Source organism: Hyalella azteca, unplaced genomic scaffold (assembly GCF_000764305.2).
Source record: "Hyalella azteca isolate HAZT.00-mixed unplaced genomic scaffold, Hazt_2.0.2 contig2927, whole genome shotgun sequence".
NCBI lineage: Eukaryota > Metazoa > Arthropoda > Malacostraca > Amphipoda > Hyalellidae > Hyalella > Hyalella azteca.
This window is the reverse complement of record NW_025933184.1, coordinates 114,542-134,501: the sequence shown is the minus strand read 5'-3', so window position 1 is coordinate 134,501 and position 19,960 is coordinate 114,542. Positions and strand designations below refer to the sequence as shown.

The 19,960-nt window shown below is 37.8% G+C and overlaps 3 protein-coding genes across 3 annotated transcripts in view; 1 reads left to right on the top strand and 2 right to left on the bottom strand.

Annotated features, from left to right (window-relative positions):
- LOC108677430 overlaps positions 1–894 on the bottom strand; it is a 63,879-nt gene extending 62,985 nt beyond the window's left edge. Inside the window, exon 1 of the mRNA XM_047885734.1 lies at positions 472–894. The gene's annotated coding sequence lies outside the window, so the exon portion shown is untranslated. The remainder of the gene's footprint in view (positions 1–471) is intronic.
- Positions 895–3,074: 2,180 nt separating this feature from the next.
- Positions 3,075–11,749, top strand: LOC108677429 (outer dynein arm-docking complex subunit 3-like). The gene is made up of 13 exons (XM_047885733.1): positions 3,075–3,212; positions 3,767–3,888; positions 4,457–4,558; positions 5,489–5,584; positions 6,016–6,201; positions 7,017–7,117; positions 8,153–8,342; positions 8,729–8,916; positions 8,966–9,148; positions 9,861–10,005; positions 10,683–10,817; positions 11,171–11,275; positions 11,515–11,749. The coding sequence occupies exons 1-13, from the start codon at positions 3,137–3,139 to the stop codon at positions 11,638–11,640; spliced, it is 1,755 nt and encodes a 584-aa protein (XP_047741689.1). The 5' UTR covers positions 3,075–3,136; the 3' UTR covers positions 11,641–11,749.
- Positions 11,750–12,227: 478 nt separating this feature from the next.
- LOC108677432 (60S ribosomal protein L13) lies at positions 12,228–19,943 on the bottom strand. The gene is made up of 6 exons (XM_018165651.1): positions 19,861–19,943; positions 14,394–14,613; positions 14,099–14,150; positions 13,817–13,903; positions 12,787–13,011; positions 12,228–12,331 (listed from the first exon to the last, which is right to left on the bottom strand). Exons 2-6 carry the CDS (start codon positions 14,582–14,584, stop codon positions 12,245–12,247), a joined length of 642 nt encoding a protein of 213 aa, XP_018021140.1. The 5' UTR covers positions 14,585–14,613; positions 19,861–19,943; the 3' UTR covers positions 12,228–12,244.
- Positions 19,944–19,960: the final 17 nt, after the last annotated feature.

Sequence of the window (19,960 nt, the reverse complement as noted above, 5' to 3'; positions counted from 1 at the left end):
GAATTGTAGATAAAATTATTTTACCACGAAACTATTAAACCAACGGTATAAATTGCTCACATCTTGTAATGATAACAAATTAGGTCGGAAATAAAGGGAAAGTCAAAGGCCGAAGAACTCGCTTGCAAATCGAACAACTCGCTTGCTACGATTCCATACGTACGGTATACCAGCCCTACGGGGGTAGAATTTAATGAGGCTCTGGAGCTACCACCTGCTTCTCTTCGGTCCGTTATTTTAGAGGCTTTCTCTACTGAAACACACAAAGCCCTTAGATAGCAGGGATTAATAGCGCGAGGCATGAACTATAGAACGCTTCCATAATACCGAACTTTTGCACGCTATAAATAGTATAATAAGCCCGCCAATGCATTATTAACGGGCGTGAAATTAGAGAACAAGTTATTCATAATAAAGTTGAGACATAAAGTTGACAAATTAAAGTTGTATGAAGTCAAAAATAAATCTTACCTCAATTTCGGAGGCCGATCATGAATTTGTCGAAGTGGTTCCATACGCTGCTGATGGTTGTCCACCGATGACTTCACTCACAAGAATAAGTATTTTACTCACTGGTGGAGAAACTTCCTACCTTATCGGCAGTTTCTCAACAGAATCAGAAAGAATCAGACTAAATTATTCAGGTATTGAAGTTGCCAAGTAAAAATCTATCCGGGAACGACTAATTTCTTACAATTTTTTTATCCTGTGCTTAAGACAAACAATAAAGCTTCTAAATTCACGGCGACACTGAACATCACTGAAATACAAGGATCCGGATTCACATCTGATTTTTTAAGTAGACAACTGAGGACTCAAATTATCGAAACTGACGAGAGGACTAACTTCTGATATTTTCTAGAACACTAAAAAACAAATATGAATGTAACCACACTGAAACGAGAGACGAGAACTGGGTTAAGAATCTCACGAGAGAATTAAGTGAAGAATCGATAAAGCAAATGTTTAATAGAGTGGAAGAAATCTTAAAAATATCGCTTGTCACTAGCCTCCAAGCAATCTTTAAAGTTTAAACCCAATATAACTTGGTCTTGCAAGGAATAAGTTCGGGGTTGAAATATTCACTTATGGCTTTCGCATCACAATGCATTTACAAGTAAACGCATGGACAACTAAAACAAACAAGTTTCTGCAGTTAGTTGCAAGCTGCAAAACTATAGGTACAGTGACATAAATCACCAAAGGAATTACAATGTAGGTTAGAATTATTTAGCCTCTATAGCTACTTGCCACTAATGTATATTTAAATTTTAATGTCGTGAAATAACAAACAAAAAATTAAGTACTTAGATTTAAACTCCGATTATTTATTTTCGTCTCATTACATTCTTTGTTATGTACAATCAGGAGCGTAGCGAAGAAACAAAAAACAAAACTAAAAACAAGCAAACTCGAATCCTCTAATCGTCTAATGGTACTAGGTAGGTATCTTGGCAAAGACACACATTCTTCCTTGTCATTCGGAGGACGTTTAGCATTGGTTCAGAATTAATCCAAACAAACAATGAGAATGTAGAGCGCGGCATAACAGAGAACATTTCAGCCAACACATATTAGAAGACAACCCAAAAAAATGAATGCACTCACAACTTCAACGGACTGACTCTCACTGAACTACTAAGTGAAGCATCTAACCAGTTAGCCTAGTCCGTGGGTAGCCAACTTATCAACTATTTGGGCCATTTATCGTGCGTTTATTAAAACGCCCACATATGAAAGATACAATACTCCACCCTATGGAAGCTATACTCTGCTTCTTTTAACTGTGATGCTAAAATCGTAGTACAAAGCACCAGACAAACGGAGCAAAGCTAATACACACCTCACCACCTCACTGCTAAACGCACACTGCTCTATTCGTCAAAACTCAACACTGAACTCTCAACACTATTAGCTTCGTTGTGGCTGCTCCCTTCAGCCAACCAGCGATCCGCGAACACAAAGAAACAAACGTTTGAATACAAAAAACGTTCTATGAACAACTTATAATAGCTGAAAGATATGAGTCATGATGCAAACAAAAAATATGTTCTTGTCATGATTAGAATGTTTCATGCGGTGTTAACTTGCGTCTGATTTAAGGCAAATTTGCGTGAAAGTTGGTACCTCTATTAGCCCCTAAATTCTAGTCGTCGATATCGCGTAGGAAATTATCAGCAACAAATTCAACAAAATAACCCTAATCAGCAAGTTTGATGAATGAAATAAATGAAGACAACTGTACGCTTCGTGTTTTAGATTAGTTACGAAAAATGACATAGATAAAACTGCTTTCAAATGAGATATTGCTTAGCTGGAATAATGATGAAGTTTCAAGATAGAAGCGTACATTGGACAATGCCTCCGCTGAAAGCTACGTTGTGTTTTATAGTTTCTAAACTTCACAAATTAAATTTATTGTACATGTGCAATTTCATGTTTCATGTGGAGTTTGCCACACATACCCAGCTATCTGGCCTGGAAACCTGTACATGGATGCTCTGAATTGAATTTGTCTAAATGGTGAAAAATTTACATCAATCGAAATGCACGAAAGCGTTTTTATTAAAAAAGAAGTGGTCAATTAAAAAGCGATGTCTTAAACCCGACCATAACCTCTAGCAGAATTCCATGGCAACGTTTGTCCTAGCGGTTGTCATGGTAACTGAGCTGCTTGCTTATCCTGCCGTATTGTTTAGTGTGAGATCTATAGTGTCAATTGAAACCATTCGTGAACATTGGCGCTAAAGTTTGATGATTCTGAGAACTCATTCAAGTGCCTTCCTCGTCTGGATTGCGAATGGATTGTAAATTATATAGTGCACTCATTCCCCCCGCTGCACACAGCTTTGGCCAATCTGCGTCGATGCTAAGGAAACAGAATCCTTATCATTGCACTAACTTGTTCAGCAAAAGAAACCACCAATTCATGAGAAACAAATATAACTTAAAGTTTACACAAATTTAATCCTGAAACTTTAATCGTTCATCACAAATTTAACGATACGCTCTAATTGCAGGAAGTTGGCAAAAACGAATGGCCAGAAGTTATTTTAAAAAAGAGGTCAATTTCGTCCCAAGAATCGAATAGGAAGAGAGTCTATTTTCATCAACAATTTAGCACGCATCTCGAATTATGGCATCGATAGCGGAGCAGAGACAACATATCCTCGACCTCACCAAAGAGCTTCGTCAGAAGATTCTGCTTACAGGTTTATTCTTGAAAAATTCTACCCGTATGCAGAGAATTACTCAGATATTACTCTCATTATTTCTAATCTACTGAAGTTTCAAATATTCTTCTATGTGTACTTATACGCAGATTGATGTTATGTAATTATTTTTCGATTATATAGATTTACCTATAGCCTATACATACATATTACCCATATATTACTTAGACCTATATTACATGGGTATTACCTCTATAACCTATAGATTTAAGGGATATAGGCTCAATAATAACGGTAAACGCTGGTGGTACAGCGCCGGTGGTTCCGCGATTTTTTTTACGCGATTTTGTGTTATCGTTATTGCTGTCGTCTGATGACGTCAAATTCAAGCAGTCGTCATCAAATTCAAGCAGTGTCGATGATGTCGTCAAATTCAAGCAGTCATATCCGTGGTGCATTGTTAAACATAGCCAAGACTTCTGCACATCCGTGGCAGCATGAGCACCAATTCTTATAATTTATAATTATAATTGAGCACCAATTCTTATAATTTGCGAAGTTACCACACTTGCTAATCTTACCCATACTTACAGAGGGCGAAGGTAAGGCTTTCTACGAAGAAAGTGAAGCTGAGAAGCAGACCAATAAAGCCAAGATAGCTGAATTGAGAGCCACCAACCGAGCTCTGCGGGCACGAATACATGAAGCCGTTCAGGTAAACTAAATTGAGATGCCGGGCTCTAAGTAGCTACTGTTGTTTCATTATGAAATCAGAAATCGATCAAGAATATTCAGTCATAAGTCTTCAATGAACATTCCTGGTCAAATAATGAATATTTCACAGGGGTCAAACAATGAACATTTTTAATGCAGTCATTCGGTGAACATATCAATGTTTGGTTCAAATATCGGTCACTGTTCAAAAAACGAAAGATGTTCATATATTTACCGTGACTTTCGCAGGGCATTTGACAATAATTTATAAGATATATATTCCGTGACTTTCACAAGGCGTTTGACAACAATTTATATTTTATATTTCCCGTGACTTTCACAGGGCGTTTGACAACAATTTAAACAATATTTTTCCCGTGACTATCGCAGGACGTTTGACAAGAATTTATAATATATATTTCCCGTGACTTTCGCTGGGTGTTTGACAACAATTTATAAGATATATTTCCCGCGTCTAATTTGACAGCAATTTATGAGATATATTTCCCGCGACTTTTGCAGGACGTTTGACAATAATTCATACAATATTTTTCCCGTGATCTTCGCAGGGAGAGGAGCGCGCTGTGGAGCGTGTGCTGTTCCAGGAGAAGAGGCGTCACAGCAGCGTCAGTAGTCGACCGTCTCCGGTGCCCCTGTACCCGCCCTCGAGGGTGACCTCAGCAGCACATACCCTCGAGCACACTCATTACAAGCTGCATGACCTCGCCAAGAAGCTCAATGCACTGAATCACATAAAAAATAAGGTGGAAAGTTTAAATCGATAGGCCTGACTGCTCATGTGTATTTGTTTTTTTTTTTTTCATTTGTACATTTAAGTTTCAATATCTTCAATGTGAGTATTAGTTTGCTGATCGATTGTACTTATTTTATAAAATTTTGAACTGCGATGTAGCTGAACTGCGAAACATTTTCTCGAAAAAATGTTCAATGTTTTTGCTGTTTTGTTTGCTTTTAAATTTTTGACAAATTAGATATTTATAAAGCAATCAACTAATCTAAATAAAAACAAGATCGGCCGGGGAGTGCAAATCCTGAATTTTCCGTAACACAATTGTGTTCGAGACCGAATTTTACCCTGAAAAAGCTCAAAATTTACAAAATTACCATGAAAAAAGAGTTAAAGGAAATGACGTAAATTCTTGAGTTAATCTGATCGTGAAAGCTCGAGCTTATCTTTTGGTTGCAAAATCGTTTATCTTCGATAATATTCAATTTTGAAACTTATTTTACTTCAAATTTAACTCAGTATTGAGAAATCTCCAAAATCAGAAAGCAAGACTCATAGGATCGCCGTGCACGGAAAACCGCATAATATGTTAGCATAGTTGCTTTGAATAACGACCATCACGTGACTTAAAATATATATGCTACATAGTTGATGAATGGAACCAAATAGAGGGAGTAGTCCATGTTCTATACAATGCAGAACAGTTTTTTACTTTTATAATACGCAAGCTTTGCCTCGAAGAATCAATGTCAAACTCGAACTGAAGTTAGCTAAAAATTTCAACAATAGCACTGGAAATGCATTGTTCAAAGTAAATGTAATTTCTCGTTATTAACCAATTGAATAATTTTAGCTAGAAGAAAAACTGGCAGCGTTACAGGCGAAAATTCATCCGTCTGGTCGAAATCGTCTCAAAGAAGAGCAAGCAACTATCCGTGCTCTGAAGGAGGTAAAGTAAACATATTGAAGATTTTCGGCTAACTCTGAAAACGGACCCAGTTTAGCATTTGGTGAACATATGATCAGAAGCATATCGATACGAAAAGCTTCTAATTAATTTTCTTCTTTCATTCACTCCTACAGTGTTTCATTTTTATTCATGACATTTTACACAAAAGGGCATATAACTAGATATCCTAACATAGACAAAGCACAACGAAAAAAAATTGTATTTCTCAGTTATTATTAAAATGCCAGATTTCATCTTTTTCGATTATTTTAGAAAAATGTTATATTTTATTATTAATATATTATTATTGATTATCATGGAATAGTTATATTATCATTTTATATTATATATTATTGATTATCATGAAATAATTATTATTATTATATTATGAATAATTATTATGGAATAAATATAAGCGAATATCCCCATAGGAACACGTGGCGCTCGAGAACGAGCTGGAGCGCATGAAGGCGCAGCTGACGGAGGCGCAGACGGTGAGACGACATTACGCGTCCATGACGAGCGCCCTCAGAGGGGAAGCTGCTCTGCACAACACCTCTCTTGACGCCCTCAACACCAGGCTTGCTGATGAGAAACTCGCACTCAAGAAACTACGGGTGAGACTTTGTTCAAATAAAGATGCATTTTAGCGCATTTTCCCATTTCTGGAAAAATATAACTCAGTACTCACTGCAGTGAGTGACAGAGAGCGCATTTTCTCGTCGACGAAAATTTGAGGTTACGGACGGACGGATAGACAGACAGACGGACATGGCAAGCACAATAGTGCATTTTTTCCATAAATGAGAAAATGCGCTAAAAACGGCGCTATTGTGCACGCCATGTCCGTCCGTCCGTGACCTCAAGTTTTCGTCGACGAGAAAATGCGCTCTCTGTCACTCACTGCAGTGAGTACCGAGTAATATTTTTTGCCCTTGTATGGGTCACCCTGACCCAGTTCGGCCAGGCAAAAGGCATATCGGTGCTACCTGCAGGAATTGGGTCATTATTTGGACGATATGGCCCATTCATTTTTGTGAGTGATTCAGCCAAAGACAAACGACAGCTCGGTTCATTTGAATCAAAATTTCTCGATATTTTTTTTGTGGAATGTACCCACGTTGTGTAAATATATATTCCACTGAATATTTGATTAATATTTTACATCAAATGTTAATATTGTGATTAGTTACCGGCTTGACGATATCATTTCCCCGGAATGGCAGAAGCTATTTTTGTAGACAACAATCATCTTCTTTCAGTGTACACAACCATGATGATGTAGGCCAAAAATATTTTCACTTATCCCAACATAACAAATTTTCCTTAGCGAATTTAATTCTAAATGTAAATCCAGAAGAAAAGTCAATATCAACCTCGATCATATCAACCAAAACCCAAATATAATCGTACTTCAAATCATAAGTTACAGGCAGGCGGTAAACAGGACTCGTGTGGCGGTACTTGCTCAATATCTTGTCAGACAGCTTACGATGCTCGTAGAGAGAGGGAGAGGAAAATAAATGAGTATCGGTGAGTACCTTAATAAAGGCAGAGACATGCATTCAAATTTGAAAAATATATGTGTTACTGAAATCTTAAGAGGCTTTTCTGTTTATTAAGTTAACTCGTACCTATGCAAACGAAGTTTTACGAGCCCTCGTTCGTGAAATTCAAGTTCAGGATATAGATAAACTTTAATCCAAGCAAAAACCAATGTGAGCTAAAGAATCACGTTAATCTCATTCAAAAATGTTTATTCTGTCTAATATTAAATAATGCATTATGTGAGTCAAGTATTATTTCTCTAGAATCACGAAATTAATATTATAATTAATTGAGTCACAGCAGTACACAAATGAACAAACTTCGATCATTTCCCAACATCTTGAAATTACATGAGTACGCGAAGATTCATTGGGAACAATTTTTGTATTTTATTTACCGAAATTCAATGAACAGGGAATATACAGGGAATGAACAGGGGCAGGGAATATGAGAGCTATTTAAGATAAGAAATTTTAAGCCAAGGTCCGGATAATCAAATTGTCTAACTGTTGTGTATTATATACGTCTATCATAACCTAAATTTTGGTGTCAACGGATAGGACGGCTTCGCGGTCCGTTCCAATACCATCTGTCTGTTAGTAAATTACAGTGAATTGTGCAATAAACCATTTTTTGCTCTTTCCATGACTGTCAAGCCCCATTAGTCCAAGTATTGTTTCAATAACCATAAAATTGGCCGTTATAATAACGTCAATCATTTAAAAAATGGGCAGGGTGGCCCAATGGTTAAAGTTCAGAGTACCAAGATTGGTGCAGAGAGGCGCGGGTTCGATCCCAGCTCTGTGCGCCAGTTTCTGGACAGAATCGGCGAGAAGGCCGGGCGGTTAAGCAAAGCAAAATTGAAGCAGTGAGTTGCGAGTTAAAGCCCGCAACAAGCTGTGGATGTTCTACAATATTAAGAATCGGCGACAGGCCTACTGCCTAATAAACGCTGAAACCGCTATATTATACATTATAATATTATAAAATATGCACTTTTCGTGGCCGGTGCTGCCACAGTCAGAGGGCTGAAGAGCGCCGCGTGTCACAAATCGCCGTGGGCAACCTCGCCGGCGAGCGTCGCCTGTCGATGTTGAGGTCTCCACAACGGCGCGACTCTACTGACGCCGACGCTGACGACCAAGATGATGTCTGCACCGATATTGACAATGAACTCAACAAATACTTGGCCATCTTCTCGAAAATGAAGGTAGAAGGAACAACCGTGCAATAGTGATGTCAAAACGTCGTCACTTTCTCACTGAATTTAACATGCGATACATGCATGATAACCTCGAAGAAGCCATTTTCTTTCATTTGTCGTGCAAGAACATTGCATTGAACCTCTTCAATTACACCAGAAAAATAAACAAATCTATCCCTAGGCGTGAAGCCACGTTTTGTGACTCACTGCTGTCCAATAATGCGGTTACGTTTTTTGAGCAGGTTTCTAACTTGGTCAAAACAAACCTTATATCTTATTAACATGGTAAAAGCATTGGTGCAATTAAGTAGTCAGCGTTACAACAAAAATATACTTATCGGTATGAGATGTTAAAATAAATAAAATTATATTTATATATGTTCTGTTAACAGATGATCTTGGGCGTGTCGAGTGTAGAGGCGGTGATAGAGCGCATGAGCGGCCAGAGCGCCACGCAAGAACATCTGCAGGAGCTGAGGGAGGCGGCGCTACACGAGCTCAGGGCGGCCGAGGCTCAAAGAGAAGAACTCCAGCAAAACCTGAACAAGCTTAAATATGCCGCTACTGAAGACAACGCCAGGTAAATAACGAACCACTTGAATCAATTTGCAAACCGCGTTGCATCCGAGGTTAGGCGTGTCGAGTGTAGAGGCGGTGATAGAGCGCATGAGCGGCCAGAGCGCCACGCAAGAACATCTGCAGGAGCTGAGGGAGGCGGCGCTACACGAGCTCAGGGCGGCCGAGGCTCAAAGAGAAGAACTCCAGCAAAACCTGAACAAGCTTAAATATGCCGCTACTGAAGACAACGCCAGGTAAATAACGAACCACTTGAATCAATTTGCAAACCGCGTTGCATCCGAGGTTAGACTAGATTAACATTTCAGACATTAGCGGGGTCAATTAAATGAAGAGATTTGAAGCTGTGCCCATACTGTTAAATTTCAACTTTAGGAAATTAAATTTATTTCTAAGAAAAGACACGTCGAATGTGATGACAAAAAGACTAAGCATCAGGCATGTAAAGTTAAAAAAAACAGTACCTATAACATACTGCTGACAGCTTGTACCTGAGTACCTACATACAGCTGTAGCTGACTTCTTTGAATATGCTTATATTCATGAGAAGCAATTAAGCACCATTTGAGTCATCATTGGGTCCTCTCGAAACACCAAGTGGGAGTTTGCAGGAAGAGGCTAGAGCATTTATTACTACTTTTATTTGAAACTTCTCTGTAAATCATTTGCAGGAAACTATCGAATATTAAATCATGGAGTAGATGCATATCTGATTAATTTCGAAATTAATCTCTAAAGAAGTATTTAAACTAACATAAGTGCGTTGCATTCTGCATTTATTTAGGAAGCCTGAGTAGAATAAAAAATCAGGAGCTTTGTTAAACCAAATGATCGAAGGAACAATACTCGTACTTTCAGTTGATGCTTAAAGATATCTTCGTAAACTGTAAGAAAATTATTTCAGTCCAACAAAACAAAGACGAGATTGCCTTCCATACGCAATTCCAGGACTCGTAAGGAAGAAGAGGAACTGAAGAGAGCGGTGGCAGATGTGGAGAAGAAGCTCGTCTCTGCCATGGCTAGTCGTGATGACGCCTTGAAACATCTCGTGGCTGCCAACACTGCACTTGTGCAAGTCGCCGAAAAATTAGAGGCAAGTCTTCGTCGTCAATAGTCATCTATTTTTTCGGGGTATCCACGCTGGGTGGACTCGAACCCACAGGTCAAGAATGACCTTATTTGGGCCTGAGATCGAGTGCAGCTTCGATTAAGTGCTACGATTTCATTCCCTACACACAATCAATGCTACATTACATGATACATAAATTGAATGGGAAAAATATGCTCCATTTCATTCCCAGTACGTTTCGGATTAAACTGGATAATCGTAGACCTGAAACTTTCAATGTAGCTATACTCGTAAGTGGCATCTGCATTCACGTGACGGTTCTTCTCGCTTCGAGTCACCGGCATGTGGAACAGCCTCCCTGATAGCATCGTTGACGCTCCGAGTATGAACGCCTTCAAGAACAGACTAGAGTCACTAGACGAAGCTATGCAGGAACATATGTTCAGTCTTAAAATGCCTATCAAATTACGGACCAGGCAATAAGTCCAGCAGCTATCTCAATCAATCGTCAGTTATGGATCCTCGCACTGAGCATATCCATTATCATAGATTTATAACGAATTTACGCGCAAACGGTATTTAAATAGATCAGAGTATGAAAGTTTCCATTATTTTAGTAGATTTGAAATTTTTCTTTATTCCGCTGTTTGACGGTATTTTATAATCTTATTTTGGACGTGAAATACTTTCTTTTGACACAGGGATTGATGGGCCAGAAAATCGCTCGGAATCCATCACCTGCGCTGCAAGCTGCAACGCTCATCGAATTTTGTTCAAATGGCGCGCGAAATCTCCTGGCCAAGCTCCCTTCGCCCGAGTTGGACGAAAAAACAATCGTGAGTCACCGCTAAAATTTCAGAATCACCCTCTCATGTAGGACGAATACCACTAAATTCTACTCAATAACGAGATACCTAAAAAAACTGTAAGTCTGCCACTAAAGAATATGACGCATACGTTCCTGCCTGCCATGTTAATTGGTCAACACGATAAGTCCAGGCTAGAATTTCATGGAATTGTTTCTGCACGCTATATCCACAGACACAAGGAATTCACTAAATTAAAATTTGATATTCATGACGCGCTTTCATCACTTTAACAAAACATCAAATAAGATAGCTTCACGCATGGTTGAATACTAGTTCAACCATGGCTTCACGTAACTACTGACCTCGGTTCTTTCCAACAGACTGACGAGGATGAGGAAGAAGATTCATTATCGTTGCCTCTGGAAAACCTGCGCATCAGCTTAACAATGACGAATAACACATTGCAACAATCAGCGCCTCAACAAGTCAGTATCTTATAACCCAAATCAAATTTAAACGTTCGTCAAAAATATCAAATAATGCAATCAGTACTATCCGTTTGTTCGTTTTAGTAGCTTTTGTTGTTATCGCTTCAGATCGAGCAAACAATAAGGACTATAAATGAATAAGAAAAATTCGCAGAAGCAATTGAAGTTCGTGACATTTCCTTTCAACATTTCTCCAACTTTATCAGGCTGATGCAATGGCTTTGTCCTCGTTCTAGGTGGAGGAAGAGAGCGGTGATGAAGAGGCAGTCGCACGGAGAGTTCTCAAAAGAGCTTCCCAGCAAGTTGTCGAGGCAAAGTCCAGGAAGAGAAACAAACCAGTCACTACCTCGTTTAAATCCTAAGCTTAACGATGCGCTGTAATATCTTAAGTCAACACCTAAATGCACTGCAGTAGTTCAGCCCAGTGACCACAAGCTTTAAATTACGTTTAACCAGACTTTGATTATTATTAGCAAGCTCAAAGTTATTTTGAGATTGAATAATTTTTCCTTGTCAGGAAACAAAACCACCTATAGAACCAGATTCCATCACCGTCGAACTTGACTCACGTCACGTCAGCATCAAGGAGTCACGAGAATGGGGAGCAATATCCCGCACTTCCATACTGCAAATACCTGAACTTGGTTGCAGTCATTCGTTACGATCACTAATCGAGTGAGAATCGTTACGTTGGTCCCACTGCAATATTTATTTCGAGAGCGCTCAGATTCGTCTGTCCAGAGATCATATTCACAACTTTGGACCGAGCAAGTGCAGAAATTAGTCAACCGCTCACGCTACGGACGCAGAATTCTTCATAGTATCCATTTAGTTAATGTAATTATTGCTAACTCCTAACTGTATGAACTATACGACAAAGTCAGTAAGTAATGGGCGCAAAAACACCTAGCAGAGTTTTGCTGTGAAGGAACAAACACGAAACAACAGATCACGATCAGAAGTTTATTACTTCTTGCCAATGACATTGGCTTCCTCAGCAGCCTCACGAGCCTTCTTGGCACGCATGCCCCACTTATTGGCGGTTGAACGGGCCTGCAAAAAAAAAATAAACAGAATAGATCATTACATTTAAAAAGCGAACCAGCCTGCTTTGTTCAAAAGTGTAATTTATACAATACCAAGGATACTGTACAACGATAACAATTACGGTTACAAACTATTTAGAAAATTTACGACGTCTCACTCGAATCTAAATTTACCGAATAAAATTGTCATTGGATAAAGTCATACATCCAGAGGCTTTCTTGAATCGAAATTGGCAATAATTCATGTACGAACAGAAAAAAGTGCCAAGCTGCTTGTGTTCGAGTTGTTTCGACAAATAAAAACGAATCATCTTAATGAAAAATAAAAATTAATCCTCCTAGAGCGAATTACGACTAGTAAGCACATAATGTTTCCGAAACCATTAAAATGTTCGTCAAAAAATTCATTTGCATATAGCTTCAGGAACTCGGTAAATAGGTACTGATGAACAATGAACTTACATCCACAAGGATGGAGTAAATATCAGCCTTGCGTATCTTGGGATCGATAACTTGAGGAGGATCCAAGGTAAACTTCAGTTTCTGCAGAGGCATAATACGCTTGCCAGCGAGCTGAGTGGCCATCTTGCACTCTTCAGCACTGGCTTCTCCCTTCTTCACCTTCTTGGGGTTCTTGGGGAACAGGATGAGCTTGCTCTTGTAAACACGGAGGCGGCGAATGTTAGCCTGGAGCAGAGAACATCGTCAATCCTGGGCATGTATACTTGGGAATTATAAGATCTACTCAAATCATGATACAACCATTTTCAGCCCTAGCAAGAATTAGGCTCTGTACTTGTTTTAGACAACCATTTAAAAATTAGGTAAAATTCTAAGGTATAAATATTAATCAAAATTTGAGTTTTTCTTGTCTTTGAATTTCATTATAAAATGAGTAAGAAAGGGTGAAAGTTTCTCTGTGTAAAAAAGCTGAAAGGCGTTATAATTCAGTTCACATATATACACACACCATACCATATATACACACACACTAACTAAATCAGACATGATGGAAGATGATTTTCAAGATTAGATTTGTATTTACGGACTCCAGCTTTGATAGCAGCAACCAAATTGGATATACATAAAATTCATTCAAAATCATTGTCTCTCTGGTTCTTTTTTGCAGTCATAAGCTTATGTCTCCTTTTTTCATTTTCAATTATTATTTACTTATATCAAACATTTTATTCAATAATGTCTTCAACTGGTCGCTGCTTGTGACAAATATAACGCTAAAATATTAATTTTAAACGGTTTTCACACTGTCAACTTTTGATAAGTTGGGACAACAACGCTATCACGGTCAAAATCAACAGGTCTCTTTTCATAAAATTCATATAATTGAAATGATATCCAAATAGGATTGATTCTCCTAAAATTAATTCTTTATAAATAAATAGAGTTGAATATCAGTTCAATAGGTCATTAAGGCAGCTAAAATAATTCACCACCAGCAATAAGAAGAAAGGAGATCGTGGTCACCACTGACCTGCATGGCCTCATGGGATTTGCTGCGACGTCTGTGGTCAACAGCGATGCCGATAGACTTGGCCTCAGTGCGAGAGATCTTGGCCATCTGCATCAATTAAGTAAGTTGTAAGCACATGAATGGGGCAATCTCATTAGAAAACGTTACATAACTATACACAATTCAAAATACTTTCAAGAATACATTAGAATTATAAATAATTTATTACAAAAAATTGCAAACAACACTGGAAGTTATTTTTAGCATACAATAAATTAAGGCTAAGATATATCTATGACCTACTCTTAGTTCATGGAGAGTGAAACCACGTCCCAGTCTAGTGATCCTGTTGTGTCTGTCAACAGAATTGGCACAAATTAAGAGACGGATATAAGAAACTCTTTGATGGGCATTGCTTCCACCAATTGGAAATTTGAAGAATTAATAAATATTCTCTCATGAAAGTGAGCATGTAGTCTTCCTTCCTAGCAACATAACAAATTTAAATTTAATGTCAAACCAAGAAACTATCATTTTCCCAAAAACAAATAACAGGCTTAGATTAGGCCAAAACTAAGAAAAGAAGCAAAAAACATACTTTTTGGTAGGGCATCTGACAACAGGCCTGAGGCGACCAAGAGGCCTAGGAGCAATACGGTGAGCCTTGGCCACACGGTTGGCATGACGACGCTGGGCACGGAAAGGCTGCTTGAACCAGGTCTTGATCATTTTTTGCCAGTCTTTGCGCAAATGCGCATTGGGAATCATACCGTTCCGATGAGCCGGCATTTTGGCGGTGTTGTTTTCTGACTACACAACTGGAAATGAAATTAAAAATTTTATTAATCAAGACACATAGAATACATAACATGCATCAGCAATATGATGTTGGGTACTGGTATTATAATTAAAATTACAAGATTCAGACTCTCTAAACTGAAGTCAATTCGAGCCCACTGTAGAACAGGTTACCACATTTGGATTGGAACCCTAAAAGCTTTACCATGTATATACAGGTTTTACACAAGAAAAATGAATGTTAAACAAGGACCGCATACTTGTCAACCACCAATTTACAGGATATAGAAAACATTTAAATTAAACCTAAAATTGAGCCCAAAGTATTGGGCATAAGCTGCCAGTAAACAAGTCATTACAGCACCTGAGATTGGACAAAAATTTATAGTAGTTACAGGCAAAAATGATCAATTCAAGTGTGATTTAGAATAATTGCAGGCAAAAATGGATCCATTTTGTTTGTGCTAGTGAAAGGTATTAGCCAAAGACCATGTAAATGTATGAAAATGTCCAAAAACACTGTTGACTTTTTTCTCATTTTTTCATTTATGGAAAAAATGCACTATTGTGCTCGCCATGTCCATCCGTGACTTCATGTTTTTGTTGATGAGAAAATGTGCACTCTGTCATCCACTGCAGTGAGTACTGAGTACTTTCATTCTTTACTGGTGGCTCCAGCCTGATTATCCAGTTAGGATAAAAGACTGGCAACCAAAGTAATGATGACAACTCAAGTGGCATTGGTATCAGGTTGCAAGATTATAAATTTCCTCTTTTATACTTCTTATGGCTATAGTGACATTTTTGATATTTTCTTAATCTTGCAACTTTATCATGAAATTGTGTTAACAATTAAACGTCTTATTAATATTCTGCCCAAATTTCCAAATGGGTTTTAATGCTAAGCCAATAATCAACTTCTTACTACAGTATATGCAGTTGATTCTGCTCAAAAGAAAAATCATAGTGGCAAACCCATTTAATATCTAATTTCCCAATCTACTACAAGATTTTATTATTTTCAGGGGACATTGATCATGGCAGACTAAGTGGAAAGTTGGGCAGAAGCCAACCGTGGAGCAGCCAAAAGGCCTGTGAATCTGGCCAATTTCACCCGTTCCTACACCCCTTTCTCAGATTCTTTGGCGAAAAATAAAAAAAAATGGTAAATTTTCACCCTCACTTTTAATATATCACCTGTGGAACAATCATTTTTACCTGCAATTTTAGGAAACTACTGCACAATATTCCAAATAGGCCTGGCACAATTGGAATTTTCCTACTTACTACTAAAATTGTGCAACTCCAGTGACATTTGGAGAAGCAAAATAACCTATTTTTTAAATCAATTTCTATTATTATTTCAATACATCATGGTGTGGAATTTTTTCAATATGATTTCAATTATCGTTCCAATAAATCATAGTGTGGAATTTTCAAATCTCAGCTTTTGGCATTTCTGGGTGAATGGACTACGACGAATTTAGGACTACAACGTCCTAAACTCATCATAAGGTCATCATGCATGTTCATCTCCACTCTCTTGACTGATCAATTGGCAAGATGGGAGTAATTCTCAATTTTTCACCAATAATTTTCTAAAATTGCACTGCTAAATAATCTTCCATAATAATACAGAGAATGTAAAATAATTTGCTTCTGGTGCACAATGCAGTTGACTTTTGTCCAACTATGCGGACAAGTCAATATTGGGTACTGGGCTAACTGGCTCCAGAGATTTGTTTTTATGCAGTTCGGAGCATAAACTTCATTTTCTTATCGTCCTATGTCATCATTACGCCATGCCAGCGTCATGATCATTCTTGACCAACCATGGGCAGACAGGAACCCTAAATCCTACCTGCCTCCAGCTGCAATCAGGATTGGAATTTTCCTACTTGTTTCAGAAATCTGTGGCTCCAACGTGACAAATTTATAATACATTTTGAATCTCGTGGCCTGATTGTGCAATTCTGTTAACAATTAGATAGGAGTTTATTTATCTGGTGGAAATCTCATGGTTCCAGAAATGGGGGGATAGCTCTAGTCACGGCTATAAAGGTGGACGTTTTCCACCCTTGGCTCAGTTTGCTGCAATGTATTGGACCCTACTGCCTGGTCAATACAGCCACTTTTTAAAAACCCAATCAAAGTTGATGCAACAACTAGAGCCTTAGAGGAGAAGCAGATTACAAGATTTCAAGTAATTAAGTTAAAGTGTTTGTTTAACCCCAAATGATCGTATATTTGCAGATTGGTCATTGCTATTCTTGTCAAAGTTTAGTGTAACTTAATACATTGATACATTTAAAATAAAATAATAAAGAAGTTTGATTGTGTAAAACCTTATGGGAATGGGATTGTGATGTAATCTACTAGAGATAGTGGCCGTGTCCCACTGTCTCTTTATAAAATGCATGTTTAGTGGTTAGCTAATTTAATGCCCTTTTAGAATTCTACACTGGAAGTGAATACTATATATTCTCAATTTTTTTCAACATTTTATTCTCAATACTTTTGGAATCTTGCAGCCTGATTATATAATATATACTTCAGTTAATAATTACGTGAGAGATAATTCATCTACAGGAAATTTGTGGTTTGAAAATTGGCAAGAAAAATTTTTGTTGCAAGACCAGTATGAAAAATATCTACCCTTAGCCTTAGTGCCGCAATCACAGCCTTTCTGTCATTTTAGGAATAGCATGATTCCCACTAAAGGAATCACCTCCAACCTTATTGTTAAAAAAGTGCACAATGGGCTGCAAGATTAAAATGCATTGAAAATTTGCCACTTTTCAGCAGCAAAATTTTATAAACAAGAAAAAATTTCAATCCTGTTTCAAGATAAATATATTCCACACCAGGGTGCTGGTAGCCTATTCATAATAGCCTAGCTAGTGAGTAGTGATCATAGCTGAAAACCTGAGATTTTTTAGAATCAGTTCATTTTTAATTTCCACATTTACTCGAGATTTGAACCAATATCTTATGTAGGTACGATAATGCTAGTATGCATGGTCAGAACTCAAATTTACTCAACACAATAAAGTCGTAAAAATGTAGGGTAAACGCACCATATTCCAACACATTAAGGACATACCAAGAAATGAATGGCTCTAAAAAGATAAGCATATGCGCAACTTGAGTTCTGATTGCTTTAGGTCACTCTTAAAACACCACACTACGCACCAGCAACAATGAAACGTCACAAACTGTTGCCATATTTATTTAAAGGCCTTCAGAATTCGAATTACAAAATCCCTGAATTCCGATGCTCTGTGTGACTAAATTCAGCATATTGTGAGACTAGTTCCAACAGCGCTTCAAACTCTTTCTAAATCGTAATTCTGACGTCCTGACGGGATTGTGTTGGAATTCCAACGCCCTGTGTGAGCTGTATCAGAATACGACACAGCTCAGAACAAGCTTAATTATAATTTCTTAATTAAAAAATTTTAATTTCTTAACTAAGCTTTTAATCAAGAGCTATAAAGTTTTTAATTAAGAAAATTTTAAATTTTGAACACAGCTCGTAATGAGCTGTGTGTGTGTCCAATTCCAAGCTGTGTTGGAATTAGTTTTTATGTGTCTAAAACCATCTCATAACTTAATCATCTATTAATTTATTTACCACTTAAAATCAGCAAATACAGGTATACTTAAAGGATTTCTAATATAGGCCTATTCACAGACTTATTTAAAAGTCTCAAACCATAATATTCTTTCTACACAAACAGTTTATCACTATTTGGTAGAGCAAGGTCAAGTGGTCAACCATCAACTTTGACACATGTTTACATGTTTCGATGTTCTCACTAGTTGACTTGGACTTTCACTCTGAGAATCTTAACATTTTCCTGCCAGACCTAGTTTTTTGCAGGAATGTGGCACGCAATAGTATGACGTCACTATTTCAACCATCTACGCATGCACGGAAGTAAGACAAAGCTCAATATAAAGGAATAAGTTGAGAAGTATCGGAATTACCCACAATGTTGGAATATGGTGTTATTGGTGCGTTTAGCCGTTTACCCTACAAACCCTAGGTAGGTATTTGCTACTATGAATTATTGGCAAATCCTGTCATACTGTAATTGGCATTAGGCTAGTCATTAGGGAATAGGGCCCAAAGGCCAATGCAAGCAAGGCATCCATGGTTCAATCAATTGTCAATAATTCAATGTCTCCTCAGTCTCAGTCATGACATACCTACTAGGCTACCACTGTGCAGAGAGTGGATGAATATTGCAAGGTCTTTGGTGACACTTCAGTAGCAAAATTTACCTACCTATGCCTTCAGAAGATCTTGCCAACACATTTAGATTGAAATTCTTGCATTTAATACATTTGTCAGTCTTTGGCCAACTATTTAAAAAAAAACTTAAAAAAGTAAGGTTTCCGATGTTGGATGGATCATGATGCAGTGAAGCTTGTCCTGAAATCAGTTGCAATGAGTTCCCGCCCAAAAAATGTAAACATCAAGCTTACGATTACGTAGTTGCAGTCACAATAGAGCGGTCAGACTGCATTATCACATGTTCAGTTGACACTTGCTGTACAATAGGACTGTTTATAGGGTAAAATTAGTTATTTGGGGTAACACGTGCATGCAACCTTGTAAATAAGTTTGTGGCTTGTAAAAAGTTTTTCATCACTCAGCGTAAATGGCTTTTCATTAAAAATTACCCGGCAACGCATCTTAAAATTACCTGGCAACACTTAGGGCTTAAAAACCCATATATTGGCAATGATGCATCCACCCTCTGCGTTTGCGCCCTGGCTAGGCTACTCAACAAGTAGCAATGCATATATATTAGTTAAATTGTAATTTTCTTTACAAATTAAGCTAATATCCATGGATTGACCAGCAAACAAAGGCAATAAAACTATGTAGGTAGCTAGCTAGACTGAGCTGTGAGTCAGCTGGCGCAAATTTGAGTAGATGAAACTACATTTATAGGATCCCAACTTGCGCACTGCAATATGATGTATCAAATGTATGCATAATTCGTCATTATAATGGATAATGCCAATCCATTTAAAATTTCCCAAGAAATTAAAAAGCGACTGGGGAAAAAATCCGGTACAGCACCCTACGGAAAGACGTTTCAACGGTAGGACAGCCTACGATTTAATCAGAATTTTCTTTGATACAGAATAAATTATCACACGCATAAAATTATCACAAGATATATAACGAAGAACATTGCCGGGCTCCATAATAAAACAAATTAATAAATAGTAATTCTATTCACACAACTCACACAATAACAGTCCCTTAACCAAGAACTTCTAAACACGCGATGTTGCCAGAAGCACTCAAACTAGAAATGGTCATTCATTCACGCGTGCAAGTCTGGCTTA